The sequence below is a fragment of the Hippoglossus stenolepis genome, chromosome 4 (assembly GCF_022539355.2).
Source record: "Hippoglossus stenolepis isolate QCI-W04-F060 chromosome 4, HSTE1.2, whole genome shotgun sequence".
Lineage (NCBI taxonomy): Eukaryota > Metazoa > Chordata > Actinopteri > Pleuronectiformes > Pleuronectidae > Hippoglossus > Hippoglossus stenolepis.
In genome coordinates, this window is record NC_061486.1 from 26,788,493 (window position 1) to 26,806,224 (window position 17,732).

The window sequence follows — 17,732 nt, forward strand, 5'->3', positions numbered from 1 at the left end:
TTGATATCAGGTGCTGATTTTAAAGTCTCAGATATATCTGAATGACATACAATCCACCCATAAAAAAGAAGTAGCAATACTGTAAGGCAAGGCAAGTTAATTTGATTCATAAAGCCCCTTTTACAAACGGAGGTAGATTCAAGGTGCTGGTGTAATGCCGGATGAATTCTTGAGTTGTTGCTATTATATAGTTTGTCCAACAGAGAACAATTTGGACATGTTTTTTTTTCAGCTTCATTGTGTCTTACACAGAACATATCTTAGTCATAACTATTCATAAAAACAAATGTAAAGGAGCTTGCATGTTCACCTGGGTGGAGGGTGCATTCAGGCCAAATGTGAAGTTCATTTTCATCTTGGTTTACTCGTGTGAGTTTGGCCACATGATTGTTTGTGTTTATTTGGAAGAGTAAAGTGAGTAGAGACAACATGCGAATATCATCTTCACACACACAAACAAGTTAACATGTAAACCGTTGTATGTAAATTTGAAAATCGCTATGATCCTAGTAAAGCGTTGACGCTTGAATCATGTAACAGATTGATATTTTCAGAACTAACCATATATTCCAACATCCTCACTCACTCTTTGCCAAACCCTCTCGTTCTTCACCCAGTCTCGAAATGAATGGCAGGTTGTATCATACAGCTTGAGCTGCCCAAATACAGCAGCAATGGTTTGTCCTCTATTGCAACATTGCGACTTTCGCTCAAGTTCAAATATTTCAACTTGAGCGGGTGAAGCAAAGTTTGTATCCTTGATGTGCTAATGTTAACATCAATATGCATACTCACTGTGACCATCTTTAGCAAGTAATGTTCACCTCATTTACAATCTTAATAACTTATTGTTCTAATTTATATCAGATTTGTTTAATTTTAGTATACTAGCATTTGCTGGTTACCACTAAACCCAAAGTAGAGCTGAGGCTAATAGGAATGTCATGTGTCATGTATTTGCACGTACACCACAGTATTGGACATCATAAAGTTTGACCTGGTGATGAAAGATTCCAGGAGGGAGAGGCATTAATATGTGTACCAAAGTTCATGGCGATCCATTTTTAAGATCTCTGAATATTCCACTTAAAACAACAACCTCAAGGATCACCAAAGTCAATACGGCAAACCGTCTAGTTGTTATTCCAGTATTTCAGTTTGGAGGAAATTGCTGAACCAACCCACAGACTGACATTTTCATCCCTAGAGCTGATCTGTATCAACTGATAAATCAATATCATATGTAAATAACTCAAAAATAGTTATCTGACGGAAATTGGAGTATCAATGTGCTTCATATTTAATCTTTCAAAGTATTCACTTCCAAGCTCCTGACCCTAGACCTGCTCATGTTTTCCTTTTCCCCTCTGTTCTCAGTGAAGAAATATTCACCAACAAAAGGCCGAATGATTATCTCATGGCTGTCTTTGTCGAACACTCTCTGTTTTTCTTATCTTTTGATTTATCTTCCTGGTGGTTTCCCCCCCTCTGCCATCATCATGATACATTAGCTCTTTCCTGCTGTGTTGCGTTGATTGGTTACTTTCTCTCTCTTATAGTGTCAAAATTTGTTCTCTGGAGGAAGCCAGTCTGGTCATTTGAGCTGTATTGTGTAATTACAGCTGCGGCTATTTTAATGGCTGTTTATCCACACGTCTGCAGTTATTGCAGGGAAATTGGGGTCAAGTACATGATCCTCTAAAAATGTGAGCGCTTCCACCCGCCGGGTTGCACCCAACTCCATGACCCATACAAGTCATTTACACTTAAATAGCACACACACACACACACACACACACATGCAATTGTATTTTGACAGGCTCGTGTGCGTAAAATATGGCTAATGCCATCATTCATATATGAATTCAAGCCCATGAATACAAACACAGAGGTCTGCTGAAGTCTCAAACAGTATAATCTGCATGCGATGTGGGTTTGAATTGCTTTTGTCCCAGCATTATCTCCCAATTTGTTTTGATGCTGCCCTGCAGTCATGCATTAGGAAATTACTCTGTAGGTGTGTGTGTGTGGTGAATTTGACTTGAAGTCATTATGGTTTCTCACACTGAGATTCAGTCATCAATTTTGGTTAAAGAGTGACTTTTTTTATATGTTTCTGAAATATATTGATGGGAAAAGTTTCATTGTGTTTTGCCTTTCTCCTAAAATATTATGACGTCAAAAGTCAAGCATTGTCATATGTAGAGCCTCAGATCCTGATGTTTTGTTAACACCACTGTAAATTTACAATTGCCATTGAATTGCACCAAGGTGAGCTGAAGTTAAAACATAGACATTCGCAACAAAAAATGTAGCATTACTCCTGGTGTTTGCTAAGCATGGGCACTACCAGAATATGCTAAACATATACAAAGGCAGTAGTAAAATGTTATTATATATTATTATATAAAGTTATATATAGAGAGAAATAACTTAATACAAATTAATGTGTTAAAGTCATGATCCAAGACTGAAAAAGAGAAGATAAAAGTATATTCCGGATCTGACTGAAGAAAAAAATCTGCCATTGTTTTCTAAAAATGGACTTGGTAGAGTGGGAATAAGGTCAGTAACCTGTAATACTCTGACCCGAATGAAAATGTATTTCTTTGCTCTTTTGTTAGTTTTTAATAATTCAGTAAGAGATTTTTGTTTCATTGGCTTTTTCAACCCATGTGGATGGATACACATGTTAGGAGAAAAACTGGCATTCGGGAAGTCCCTATACAGATGTGGGGTGGGAGCTTGTAGCTAAGACAATGTTTTTGTTAACATACCCTTTGTAGAATCCCTTTTTAAAGAAGTTTACTTAGAGGCTTATCAGAAAATTGTTATGTTAATACATATTGTCTTCAGAGTTTGTTTACAAATTATTTTGTTTAATATATTAGGTAAAAAGAGACTCTGACAGGGCTGATAAAAACTTAATGGATTTTTTGACAATCCATCTGCCCACCAATGCTGCACCCCGTCAGAATTTGTCCAGCTATGCCCTGTGACTAGAGTTTTGTAGAACCTGGGTGATGCACATAGTACACCAGCAGTCAGATTAAATATATATAGCTAATAAAATCTATCTGACCAAATGGTAGCTAGTTAAATCTCTTCGTTTTCTTTTTCTCTTCTTTCTCCCTCTTGCCTCCACTGGGTGTTGCCACGCACCTCCACCTCCTGTATTGATTTTTCCCAAGGCGCCCTGCAGAGTGGTGGGATTCAACATCATGGCATTGCATTGTGCAGTAATTTTACACTGTAGGATGGAGACACATTGTTTGCATAGCGTAGTGAACATGTTAAGCAGTATACCTTATAAAGTCATATATGAAACTGTGTTGTGTGTTTGCACAACTTGTCCCAATATTTGGTGTAAAGGTTTGAACCTGATAACTTTAAACATTTAACCAAATCAATTAAAAGGTCCTCGGAATTTTTTTTATTTCATTTGGGCCAGAATTTTTACTTTTTTCTGTTTATATCAATAGTTTGCTATTTATTGGAATAGCCATAAGATACACTTGAGTTTTTAAAAGGATTAAAAGAAGATTGTGAGTTTACCTGACTTAGACCCTCATAAACATGATGGGTGACACAGTGGTGGTACAAGGCTTTATCGGAACATACAGTTGCTGATTGTAGATTGAGAATAGAGCCCTGCGGGGCTCCACAAAAGGCATCAGAAGGACCTGCTGGACAAATTTGAGCTGAACCAATGAGCCACATCAGAGCCACATCACTGAGGTCAGCATTGTTTTTCAGATTGCTGATTAAGACATTGTGGTACACGGTGTCAAAAGCTTAGCTAAGGTGAATCTTGTGGAATCAATCCCTCCCAAAGAACTGAGGCTGTTGAGGAGTAAGAGAGGAACTACCCAGTAATAGTATGGTGTTCCCAATAAAGTGCTTGGTAGGTCTAAACCAGGTATTGTAGCTTAAACACAAGGGTACTCCAACTTTTTTCTGTCATGAACCAAACATCACACAATCAAATAAAGTTTTATAAGTCAGTAGCAAACAATTGCCTTTTTTTAGACAAAGACACACAAATCTATCCCATCATACTGATATTGAACTCAATCACAGCTTTGTGTTTGTATAATGGTTGTCACCTAATCTTTTCTTCCCTGTCAAAAATACATAAATCTTGTGTATGTCTTTCTGTTTGAATAAATATTGCATCTTAATAGCCTTGTAAGCATCACAATACAATTGTTTTTATTTTCCTTTACATTTTACATTCTCTTTTTGCAGTTATTAATAGTTTCCACCGTAAATTGACCTATCCTGTTCTCTTCTCAGGCCCACCTTTCGATACTTCACCTGGCATACGTGCGTGTTGGGCATTGTGGGCTGTGCCATCATGATGTTCCTGATCAATGCCATCTATGCCTCGGCCAGCATTGCCTTCATGCTGCTGCTGCTCCTGCTGATTCACTACCTCAGTCCCACCTCCAGCTGGGGTTACATCAGCCAGGCTCTCATTTTCCACCAGGTTTGATATATATACACGCACACACACAAACATGCACACTTTTATCCTTGTGAGGACACTCACTGACATAATCCATTCCCTAGCCCCTTAACCTAATCATAACCTAAACCAAATTCTAACCTGGATTTTAGAATCAAGTCTCGAGTGTCAAACAACCTTTTGAAGTTGTGAGGATCCGCCAAAATGTTCTCGCTTTCGCATTATGTCCCTTCCCCGTAACATCTATAACTGGTCCTCACAAAGATAGAAGTACAAGCACAAACACACACTCGCTCTTTCTCAAACAGCCTTGTCATTACTAGAGCAACTAAAATCTCATCCCCTCAGCTTTACAAGAGTCTGTACCTCTGCCAAGTAATCGCTCTATCAGGTTTATAGAGACATGCAGACACACACACACACACACACACACACACACACACACACACACACACACACACACACACACACACACACACACAAAGACGGACTGTTCTGCTGCCTCTCACTAAGCCAAGTGCTTTGCATTTAGCAGACAAACACACACATTTTTTCCCTCTCTTTTCCCAGATACACAGAGCACTGCCTTGTCATTTCTACAGCAGCTATCTATCATGTTTATATCAGACTTTCCAGACACACACTCACACATCTGCATCTTTTCTCTCAGCAAACTTCTCGACATTTATGACACAGATACACATGCACTCCGAGCTTTACATCGTCCAGCTCTGCGTGTCCTCTGTCTTGGGAGCCTGTTGCTCTCAAGGAGAGGGGGCACCGTTGCCAGGTGGGCTTGTTGCCGAGGGAAGCAGTTGCCAAGGCTGTGGGCAGGGGTTATGGGCTGAGGATGGCCGGGTTTGCCAGAAGCTTGTCAGGAGGCAGAGCATTATTACAACCACTTAACTTATTGTGCTTTTCCTCCTCGACCCCCTCCCTCTCCTTTTCCCCAGCCTGTTCTCTACATCTCCTCCCCCCTCTCTCCCTCGGCTGTTTCTCTCACCCTGAGGCGGCAGCTGGGGGCAGCAGCAAAGGGGTGGCCAGGGTGGCAAAGGCCCCCTCCTGGAATCTGAGTGATCATCCCTGGTAACCCCTTTAGCAGAATAAGAGGTTGATAAGGTGTTTCCTTACTAGTATCCAGGGTTTCAGTGGGGTCTAATAATACAAAAAACTTTAAATAGTGCAGTGCCCATTCTAAACATGCCTGTTTGGAATGGGCTGTTTGCTTGGCCAGTGGTAATACTTCAGAATTACCCAGTGTCATTGATGGAATCCTTTCACATTTGGCACAAACAAGGATTAACTGATTTGATTTTGGATGCTAAAGGTTAACGGTCAAGGTCACAGTGATCTTACTGTTTATGTTTTTATTGATCAATCTTAATTGATTGTATATTAAAGATATTGCATGTCCAAATCATACATGTAATTTGGCACTGCACTTTCCATGACCACCAACAATACACATGCCACGTGTGAAGTAGATAAGTTTGAACGGTTTGCGAGATAAGCGTTCCAAAAACAGATAGACATAAAAACAGACATTTGTGGGATTAGAATGGGTAGATGTGTTAATTTTTTACATTTAAATCTACAGGTTGGTTTTAAATAAGTTAACGTTCACTTAATACTATGTCTGGCATTCTTTAAAATATTAAGATCCTCTGTAGGAAGGGAACATTGACATTTTTAGGGAGGGGTTCAATCAATCAATTACAACGAGACCCAAAATAACAACATGCAAAGTGAACAAATAAAGACTCAAAAATCGATCTAGAAAAAATATGCAGAATGACTATAGATGTGCCAAATACAACTATAAAGACATAAAGGCCGTATTCAGACCTGGTATTTGTCCTGAGAGATCTGATCACAAGTGGAAAACATTCAGCTCGTCGGTTCATACCTGCCATTAAATTGTGTCCTTAATGTGTCTCATGTGATAACTTATGATTGGATCTCACTTCACAGCTCTTTGCTGAACAGGGTCAGGGACATGCAAAACAAACACAGAGACATGCAAAGTCAAAGTCATTCTAAACCAGTTACCAGTGGTCCCTTATCTCAAAATGCCCGTGGCTGTAGGCTACTTGGAGTGACAGTAGCCCTTATTGAAATAAGTGGAATATTAGTAGAATATTTAACACAGACTTTATTTATCATATACATTAATAAGGTATAGTTTGTTGCTTAAAAAAACACACTATTAAATTATAATAATTAAAAACCATGCCCAAGCCCCACCCCCCCAAACATTTCCAAACCCACCCTTGGAAAAGAGCCCAGTCCCACTTAAAGGCACTAATGGGCCTAATGGCAGTGTGTGCATGTGCATACCCTGTACATCCACTCATCTTCCATTTCTGCACCTTCCAGCAGTAGCCAGTGTGGCAGGGTGCCAACTGGGTGACATTGAAGCAGAGATGGTAGACACAACAGCTTACAAAAAAACCACACATCTGGAGATAACAGGCGTCTGACAACAGTGTTAAGTAGAGAAAGAAAACGGAGAAAAAGACAAACTGTGGCAAGAATCGCTGATGGTATCATGGGAGGTAAAAAGACAGAGACAGAATATAAGCAGGGAGAACGGATGAGTGATCGAGAAAACAAAGTGATGGATGAGACTGAAACGACAGAGAAATGATGATAGCCTGATGGATGAGAAGACTGGGAAATGGAGAGATAAAGAGAGACAGACGATCAGATGAGTAGAGGCAGTTTGGATTTCCCTTTGGGACCTGTTGTATTTGTTGTTTTAGTTTTTACAAATATTTCTGGACAGACACATGAAAATGGCTATGGTATAATGTTAATGTGTTAAGATATAATGTTTAATGTCTTCAGTTTCTGATTGAGTGTTGATAAACCTTGAGGTAAACTTTTATTTTTAGATGATGGTTAGATGATTATTTTCTGCTTGACCACTTTTGGTTTGTTTCAGGCTAAATCCAAGAGAGGAGCTTCTAAATTTAAGAAAGTCGTTCTTTTGTTTGTCCCACTATTTAAATGTATTGCCTAAAATCCAGCAACGCATCTGAAAACGGTTTTCAAGTATCAGTCTCAAGTTATTCTCTTCTTTTTAATGGCAGTTTCTTGCTGCCAAAAAAATGCCCCTTCTTTATTTGACCAGAGGTACTTCAGGCTCCACTTCTTCGCCTAAGTTCGTCAAATGTGTAAATCACTGTTTGACTTCAGCGAAGTTCCCTTCCTTCCCTTCACATCTCTGACTTTTTCTCCCCCTTCTTGTTAGGCCAAGATACTGTTACTCACTCCATTTTGAGAGCGCAAACGCCGTGAAAAACACCAAATTACCCTTTGAAGTCACCTTACTTCTCTCAAACTGACGAGTTTGACGGCGCAGTCTGTGGCTTTAACATGGCAGACCTGTCGTCACCGACTTGATGGTCATTAATTCCAATAAAAGAATCAAATGAATGATAATCACTCCTAGTAGACTTGGGTTTCAAATCTAATGTTTGGTTCCACTTGGTTACATTTCCTTAATGGTACCTTGATGCCACCTAGCTAGCGCACTGTGGGAATCCTAATGATGGCTGTGTTTTAGTGTGCATTGTAGCACAAACTGATACACAGTTCTAGTTACAGTGTTAGTGTTTGCTCATTAGCAATCACAGATGGGTACATTTTTTCTGCTAATAACCCTTTGAATGATACATATGTATTCATGGAAACACACATGCTCATTTTGCATGCACTTACACACAAAGCTCTTGGTTTCTGGTCTCTGCAACAATCTCATATCCTAATGGGATGCTGATTAAAGATGAAATGTTTTTTCCGTGTTTGGACCCTGCACTTAAAATATTACAGCACATGCATACATATTAGATGGATATGTATACACACACAGATAGCACAATTTGATGTGTATGTGTAGGGAATCGTTCTACATTTTGGAAATTGTGTTTATTTTCTTTACGCGTATGTGTGTGAGTGTTGTAATACTGCGGCCAAGACGAGACTCCAGGATCTTACTGCTCCTGACCCCCCCACTCAGACCCATTGAACAAACACTTTTGTACATTTTGGTTTTGTTCATTTATTAAAAACGGAGGTGCATTAAGCAGATTGTGTAAGCCCCCGAACACTCTCCAGGTTTACAACACATTTATTAAACTAGTGCAATGCCCGTTCCAATACTGCCTGTTTGGTATGGGCTGTTCTCTTGGCCTGTGTTAATGCTCTGGAGCTACTTCAGAATTATAAAAACATACCCAAAAATATACTGTCACTTTTTCACTTGTTTGTGTGCTGGATGTTGCGTGCCAAGTTTTTTAAGTGCAGGCTGTGGTGCAGAGTGAAGTTAGAAAATGTGCGTTCATCCTACCTGGTTTACCTGCAATGAAGATTTAATAGTCAATGTTTTTGGTAAAGTTACTAAATTAAAACCTTGTAGTGATCTTGCTCCTAGAGGGAATATCCTGTTCTGCCTTAAGAGTCACATATCACCAATGTGTCAGACAACTGCAGACCCCTAGGACATTGCACTCAGACATTGCACTCAGACAATGCACTTAAGTCAGCTGCTCTGGATCACAGAGTTAAATGATGAGTAGAAGAATTCGGTCAAATATTGACACATCCCTTAATAACAACCCTTCTTTAACAATCTCTCTTCTCACATGTAGGTGCGTAAGTATCTGCTGATGCTGGATGTGAGGAAGGACCACGTCAAGTTTTGGAGGCCTCAGGTCCTGCTGATGGTTTCTAACCCTCGCAGCAGCGTGGGCCTCATCACCTTCATCAACGACATCAAGAAGAGTGGCCTTTACGTGCTTGGACACGTCCAGCTAGGAGACCTCAGTAAGGACAATACAATCCATCCTACACTCTACATATGGACCCACTGTTAAAGCCAAGTTCACACTACACGATTTACAGGCTAATTTGCCAGATGCAGACGTGTTTTGCAAGTGGCAGAGAAAAGCCGCAGATCTGCGCTTAATCCACATTCACTATGTGTGAACTCTTCAAAGACGCGATTAGAAAGGCTTGCTGATGCACCCCAACAACTCCAGCCAATCACAGTGTCACAGTGTGATTCACCGTGTGTCTCTTCTCGTGTGTGTTATCGTGATTAAATGTAGTTTGGGGACCAGTCGGTGGTTTCTCCTGGTGAAGGGTTGTAACTGCAAGACTTTAGTGTGTGATCGTTTAGTGTGAACTGTGCAGCAATCCATTGACTTTGAAAGTCCTCTAGTGCGAAAGTCTCAGCTTTGGCTATACTCCTAAATATTACATTAACTGTATTGCCTGTTGTCATGATGGAACAGACAATTATTACATTGTGATACTTCAGCCTTGTAAACACTTGAGTTGTGTCTTGAGTTCTTAGGCTTGACAACATTATCAACAGCATTGGAAAGTTTAGTCCCACATCATGTCTTATCTACATCCGCTCAGTGTGAGGAAGCAACTATTAATTATAAGCCAAACGTAACAGGGACATGTACAAATCTTCCCAGTGAGCCAGTGCATCATTATAGTGCGCTATACCTTTCTCCATGACATCGGCTCATCTACTGCTGTTTTATGTCGAGGGAAGTAATCATGCGCTCAATGCTCTGGGGCCTTTCTTTTCTGCCGAGGCACACACTTAGATAGTTTAAAGGAGCGGAATCATTGATTGTTTTCTTTGTCTTGTGCGGAGGCCTTTATGTGTCGATGAGACTGGTACTGGCCCTGAATGGAGTCCTCAGAATTCACATCCTGAGTGTTTTCACAGTGGAAAACTGATACGTTCATTAGCCACTGAAGAGCCCTCCTCTCATTTGATGAGCCACTTGGGTTTGGAGATATAGTCATTCATTCCCATAATTATAATGAAGAGGAGTTTGTGGTTGAGGACTCCCAGTTACTTTCACATTGCCTTCTTACTCTACTTTAAGTCCATCCATTTATCGTCTCACTTGTCAAGCTGCTGTTTTCCATCAAGCTGAAAACAAAGACTACTTGGGAACAGCCGGGTCAGGAGTCTGGACGGGTCCTCACACAACAGGGAACCACCACAGGAACTGTCTGAGACGTTGCAGATTTGGCCTCTGCGTCGCACTCTCTTTCTCTCTGTCTCACATTGTGTTTACGCTGTCATTTGTCTCGCATCTCTTTCTGTCTTTGCGCCCCAACGTCTCAGCATCGAGTCTGGTATCTCTCTCAAGCTCTGCCTCTAATTCAGACTGTCACACTGACTTCTCCGCTGTCTCCTTTTCACATGTATGCCTGATGTTCTCGGCCCCTCGCAAAACTTTGTCTTCTCTGAATCTAAACACACTTCTAGTCAAGTCTCAGCCATATTTCTCACCTCATACCGTTTTGTTTGCCTCCACCCTCCCAGACAATTTGCCATCAGACCCTCTGCAGTGCCAGTATGACTCCTGGTTGTCCCTGGTGGATCATCTGAACATTAAAGCCTTTGTCAACCTGACTTTGGCTGATTCTGTTCGTCATGGAGTCCAACATTTGCTCTTCATCTCTGGACTAGGTCAGTGTGAACGTTATTTTTTAATATTTTTATATTTATATTTAAATTACAACTGCTAGGTGAGTGGGTGAAAGCTGTTTTGTGCTGGGATTTGAAACTGCTAATGTTACAATATTAAGCATGTTTATAACTTTTCACAATGTAAAGTAATTAATTTGATTATTACATTATTTTAATTGAATATTATATGCACATTTATATATACATTTTTGTTTGAAAAAATACAAAAGATACCTGTTCAGGGCATCGAAGTGAAAACTTTGATAATCGTACTCAGTAGCTTTAAACTTTTAATTTGCAGTGGGTTTTTAGCCAAGTGTTGTACTTTTTGGTGAGTTACTTTTTGAAAATGATTTTCTTGTATTTACTTAACACTCAACACATATTTTCAAACTCACAAGGATTTTATTTTCCCTTGATCATTTCTTTCAACTGCCACTTAATTAAATTTTTTCTTTTATTGTAAACACTTAAACTTTTCCTCTTTTAGCACTTTCATTGGATTTTTTCAGTTTTCCACAAATTTAGTTTTAAACATCCACCCAAGGTTCTTTCAGTGCTGACAGAATCTCGACAAAACTCAAACTGTATCTCTTCTCAGTCCCTTCATTTTGACTGCAAGTTAAAAAGCTTTCAGCGATTAAGTTTTTGATTGCCACTTCAGTTTCTTTCAGCACTTACCTGTAAATTGACACTTCTTCAGTTGGTGCTTATGCTCACATTTTGACTCCTTTCAGCACTTCAGTGTTAACTGTCATTGAATCTTCTGTCTGTAACAATTATTCAGAAAACAAATCTCGTTTTTCAATTTGAATGAGATTTCAGGCAGCAATCCTAACATTCTAAAAACTTTTATTTCTACATGTTCTTTACTTTAGTAACACCCACTGCAAACTAAAGAGTTTTGAGTTCTTACTTGTTGTTTGCTGTCGTCCTGCTCTGCTGAGTTGTCTCTCAGGTCTAACTTTAACCACTCTTATTTTCTTAGCCCTTTTTTTTTGTATCTCTTTGGCTTCCCTCCCAGTTCCCACTCTAGCACTCGGCTTCTTCACATCTGTCTCACTTTGACTTCATCAGACCGAAGCACTGAACCTCTGCAGCCTTTCACTTCACAACAACGATCATAATTAAGAGATATCATTTGCGTTAGATTGTAACAAAGGGTCCTGTCTCATTCTTTGCCTTATCTGGTTTAACTCTCTCCAGGTGGGATGCGTCCAAACACCCTCGTCCTCGGTTTCTATGACAACTGTCTTCCAAAGGACAGGCTGGTTGATCCCACCCTGTCTACGTGTCAGGCCACAGATCCCTTGGCACCTTCTCAGGAGCTGGAGCAACAACCTCCTCTCTACCACTTTGACTCCGTGCGGGTGTCCAGCAACAGGAAAGATTATGGAGAATCTGGTGATGGGAAGGTTCTGGGGCCCCAGGAGTATGTAGCGATCATTGCTGATGCCATGAAGATGCTTAAGAACGTGGTGCTGGCTCGATACTTTGACACCTTTGACCGTACTCACGTCCTCTCACCACCCTCCTCCCCATTGAAGGGTGCTGTGTACATTGATGTCTGGCCGGTCAACCTCCTGCGACCAGACAGCTGTAGCTACGTCGATACCTGCTCTCTGTTCCTGCTACAACTTGCTTGTATCCTCAATATGGTAAGAGCCTGGCGAAAAGCCACGCTCCGTCTCTTCCTGTGCGTGGAGGAGGGACGAAGCGTGAGAGGCTCAGAGGAGAAGCTTGGTCAGCTGCTGAAAGATTTGAGAATTAAAGCTCGGATCTATCCTGTGCCATGGGACCAACAGGTGGCGCTACACTGGCAGCGTCAAGGCACGCGGGGGAAGAAGCAGCAATCGCAATCCCCTGATACCACCAATGAGGAGCAGAAGCAGAGTACAGATGAGGAAGAAGATGTTGACGATTACGTTAACAGCTTCCCGAGCAACACCACTCGCCTGTCGGACGACTACCTGTCAGCTGTCAATAAGCTGATCCTGGACCAGGCCCGGCCACCTCCCGCTGTGCGCTTCCTGTACTTGCCCCGTCCTCCAGCTGACACCCAACGCTACGCTGCCTTCCTGCACCAGCTGGAGCTGCTGACTCAGGACCTGGGCCCCACGCTGCTCATCCACGGAGTCACCCCTGTCATCACCACTGATCTTTGAGAGATCCGCTCCTTGACACATTGAGTGAATTGTGTGTCCATCTGCTGCTGAAGGTTTTTAATCAGGGTGTTTGGACTTATTTTTACACAGTGTCACCACAGACCTCAGCAGTGTGACGACACTGACCACACCACAGCAGACCGGGGAACCAAACCTGTGACATATATGATTTGACAATCACACACACCCTGCACTGACTCGCACAATACAGAGCAATGTAGAACAATTTATTTTAGAGGTGCAGTCTATTTTTAGAATTTTTGAAATGAAGATTGAATATTATATGGTACATGTTGGCCATTTGCGATGGTAACCTTTTCTTGATTTTATTTCTGTTCTCGACTTGCCTGAAGGCATCGTAAACTTTTATTTAAGTCCAGCCGTGTCGTGCCTTCTCAGGTGGATGTTCCCTGTGGAGCCAGCCGATCACTCTAAACCAGCAAACAGCACATTATGCTGTTTCTAACATATTTGTACCAGGAGTATAATTCTGACAGGTTTGTCCATGTATCCACCAGCATACAGTGGAAAATCTCCACTCATTCATATTGCCAATCCACCCCTGTCACTTTATAAACTATTTCTTCATTCCTCCCTGTAATAGAGGGACCTGTCTAATTCCTGATATATTCTAAGCTGAGTTCAAGATCTCCTCTGACTCCCCTGGTTCCTTCCTTGAAATGTTCATTTGGTGTATTGGGCTCAAACTCCTCTAAATGATCATTCCATATGCCTTCACATCAAAAAGTGCCTCACTAGTTAAACAGACAGGCAAGTTGGACTGCTTTACACCTTGGAATAGTCATTTGCAGGAAATCTGCTTTTCCATTTAAGTAGCTTAGGACAAAGGAAACAATTGAGCGACGGTAACGACAGTGCTCATATGGAAGGTCTGTTATTTCAAAAAAAAGATTATGCCAGATCTCAGGAAGACATTCCTCTTTTTTCCACATGCACTTTTGTCCTTCCTCTGCCAAACTGTATATTGTGATGCTTCCCCAAAAATAACGTAAGACATGTTTACAGCACCAGTAATGACTGATTATCCACAATATTTAATAAAGATTGTTTTTATGTGTATTAGGCACTCTTTAACTTTTAGATACGTTTTTATTAATCAGTGACCACAGTGTTCGACCAGCCTGAATGCTGAAGTGCTTAAATTCATTTTAGTACCTGCTCCACTCTGCAGCCTTGACCTTTACCTGATGTATTTGCAGTATTTAAAGTGAACATGTAACTTTAGCTGACCTGTAGTTACAAGTGGCATTTATGGGATAATGGAACATACTTAAAGTTAACATACCATTAGTACAAGAAGAGTAATCTCATTTGTACTGCAATATTTATCAATGGAAAGTATGTTAACATCAGCCTCTATAAGCTGCTGGTTCCAATAGACTGTGTATAAAAAAAGACGACCTACCAGCTCCCCAAAAGTGAAGCCAAAGCGTCCGGATCATCACCTGGTGGCCGGCTGTAGTATAGCTCATGAATCCTGCCTCCTCCATGTTAGTAGATGGGACATGAACGAAACTAAAAAGTGCATGTCAAATACATTCTCTCAACGATGGTGTCTGCCACTTTATGTAGTTCTTATCACGCTGATGTTTGTTCAATTGTTAAAGTTGTTAAATTGTGTTATACAACAGTCTGGTCATACCACATCAAGTGAGGCTGTAGCAGCAAAACCTCTGACTGCAATGATTCCAGCTTTTCATGTATAAGAGCAAAAATATGATTATTCCTCGTCATCACTGCACACTGTGGCAAATCGTACTTCCATTCCTTGTCACACTGATGATACAGTATATGTCCACTGAGGCCAAAGTGAATCATATGTTTGTTGTAAAAATGGTTTGAATCCTTGAACTGAAAATAAAATAAATACATACGAAATTGTTTCAGGTCGATAGATTGATCTATGGATCCATCTCATCCTCTCGTGACTGCTCCTCGTTTGGAAACAACTCCAAAAAACATTGACTCTGCAATTCTTCAACTGTTTGTCCTGGATTTCTCTTTTTGAATTGGAAAAGTGGAAAAGGTATTGCAGGACACTCTTTTATTGAATAAATGGGTCAGTCTTTGATATATATATATATATATATATATATATATATATATATATATATATATATCAGATGTCAACTGAAATAACCAAGAAAAATAAAAAGTTTGTATTACTTGTCTTTATTTTTTTTTTACTTCCTCGGGAGATTGTTTGCAAAAGCCAGATGAAACTTAACAACCGCTCAGGGCGTCCGGACTTTATTTCATTTCAGCTTTGCCAGTTTGAACGTCTCGGAGGAAAGCGCTGAGGGTTTTTTGTGTGTGCATGCACTTGTTTGTTTGAGGTAAACTTTGGAAATAGGGGCTGAGATAGCTCAGCAGCTCAGACAGAGAGATACTAGAGGGTGCCAGGCAGCCAAATTACCTTGTCCTACAGTCACCCTCTCTGCCAACCAGGCAGAAATGGATTCCATCTCGGCTCTGAGGTGAGCAACAGATTGGAGAAATAAGCCCAAATAACCATCGATATCTGTTCAGGAGGAGGGAGGCTGACATTTATCACGGAGGGAAAGACCACAGCTCTGAGAGGATCTGTTGCCTGTGTGTGTGTCTGTGCGCACTCAAAACCAGGTTTTCTGTTGTGTACTTGTCTGTTATAACAGTTAGTCATGATTGACAGAACTTTTTTTATTAGCAACAATCTAGATATAGCCAATTAATCTATTAAGGTTTCAGTGGAACATTGTCTGGTTCCAGCTTCTCCAATCTCAAGGGCTGCAGCATGTTTTAGTAAATTGTCGTTCCCACGAGAATGTGTTGAAAATCCAGACGTGTCTGCTTGTGTCATGTGATGAATGCACACATAGAGCAGTTGTTTTACATTTCTTCAAATGGTGACCAGTATCCGACACTGAATTTTCTCCCTATACGTCTGACCTCAGGATTACATTTTTCTATTCAAAGTGCAAATGCTTATTAAAATAAAAAAAAGCTTTAGGCTAAAAAATACACAAGATAATTACAGGAAGAGGAAGAGAGCTGGATGCAGCAGAGGAGAGGAACCGCTCACCCAGGGGGTTTCCTAAATCTGTGTGTGAGTGTGTATGTGTGAGAGAGAGATAGAGGAAATCAGAGGTAGAGACCATCAGGGTGTGTGTGTGTGTGTGTGTCTGTGTCTGTGTGTCTGTGTCTGTGTGTCTGTGTGTGTGTGTGTGTGTGTGTGTTTGCCTTCAAGTCTGAAACTCGGCTCTGTCATGTCTGCATCCCTGATCAGAGGAAACGTGTCACTACCTTGTCACTTCTACAGTGTGTCTCAGCCCTAACCACCAGGCTTGCCACACACACACACACACACACACTTCAGCACTTAAAATTTCGACCACGCTTTCCATTTTATCCCCCTCTCTCTCTTTCTCTCTTCCTGCATCCACAGACCGACTTAATTTTACATGACACACAGACTGCCAGAGTCATCGGTCGGAGCGGACGGAGAGGTGGAAGACGGGGGGAGGGTGGGGGTGTCAGGTAGAATTTGGTCACACTGACACCCCAGATTCGATTACTAGTTAAGGTTTTTCTGGGGCCAAACAGACCTCCGGCTCTCCTCTTTGTCGTGTTTGCATTCTGATGTGCAGAGAGCATGCGTGCACATTCAGATTAGTGAGGTTTGCAAAACAGCAGATGAAACGCTACAGTCATACTCTAGTGGCTGAGCATTCTCCAGTGTTGTGTGCACTTGAAGCACGGCACTCCACGGGCACCCTGAGCCACATGTATGTATGTGTGCCTGCATGTGTTTGTGCCCTTTAACGACAACCCTGGAGAAAAGAGCGCAGTAAAGGCTTGTGCAAATCATTTTCCTTCATGTCAGTCAAAATGCAGATTCATTTTCTTCATGAATATAAGTGTTTTGCTCAGAGTGCATTGCAATGTGTGCAGCTCAATATATTGTGCCTTTTAAATAGAATGTAACACGCGTGGGCGTTTTTCCTGCCAAATATTTTATTCTTGTGCATCTTGCAGAAATATACAGTCAGTGTTTGACATGGAACTGAAGGACTAATAAAGCCCACGGATACATCTGGGACTGTTTTGCAGCAGATGTAAATTTTAGATGGGAATTGAACGTATTTAAAAGATACTGAGATAGTTTTCTTCTGAAACCTGTTGCATTGACCATTAACCTTCATATTTAATTTAACTTCTGCATATCGACACAACCTCCCTAGTTTTAGTGTTAGACATAACTTTTCAAACTGAGCTGCTGCAGATTGTAAGTATTCCCACAACTGTATAGAAACTAACAAGATATGTTTACCAGACACAAACACTAGTATCTGGTACTTCTTATATTATTCCCACTTTTACTGGGATATTTACTGATATGTGTGGTTAGGTAGAAGGTTTACTGTAAACATTTTATAAGAACTTTCATTTTTAAGATATGAGGTCTGGTGCAAGACTGTGAATGGGATTAGGTCAAATTCCAATCATTTTTCTACATCTCTATCAATAAATCAGTGGCTTATAAAGAGTCACATGTGTCTCATTAAAACTTACTAGTCTTAATCAAAACAGGGCA

At 40.8% G+C, this 17,732-nt stretch overlaps 1 protein-coding gene across 1 annotated transcript in view; it reads left to right on the forward strand.

Annotated features, from left to right (window-relative positions):
- The window catches only part of zgc:153039 (uncharacterized protein LOC767698 homolog), a 67,905-nt gene extending 52,868 nt beyond the window's left edge, over positions 1 to 15,037 (forward strand). The window contains exons 10-13 of the mRNA XM_035154211.2: positions 4,297 to 4,489; positions 9,121 to 9,295; positions 10,827 to 10,973; positions 12,180 to 15,037. Of these exons, the coding sequence (XP_035010102.1) occupies positions 4,297 to 4,489; positions 9,121 to 9,295; positions 10,827 to 10,973; positions 12,180 to 13,138 (1,474 nt within the window). The 3' untranslated portion in view covers positions 13,139 to 15,037. The remainder of the gene's footprint in view (positions 1 to 4,296; positions 4,490 to 9,120; positions 9,296 to 10,826; positions 10,974 to 12,179) is intronic.
- The last annotated feature ends 2,695 nt before the right edge of the window (positions 15,038 to 17,732 follow it).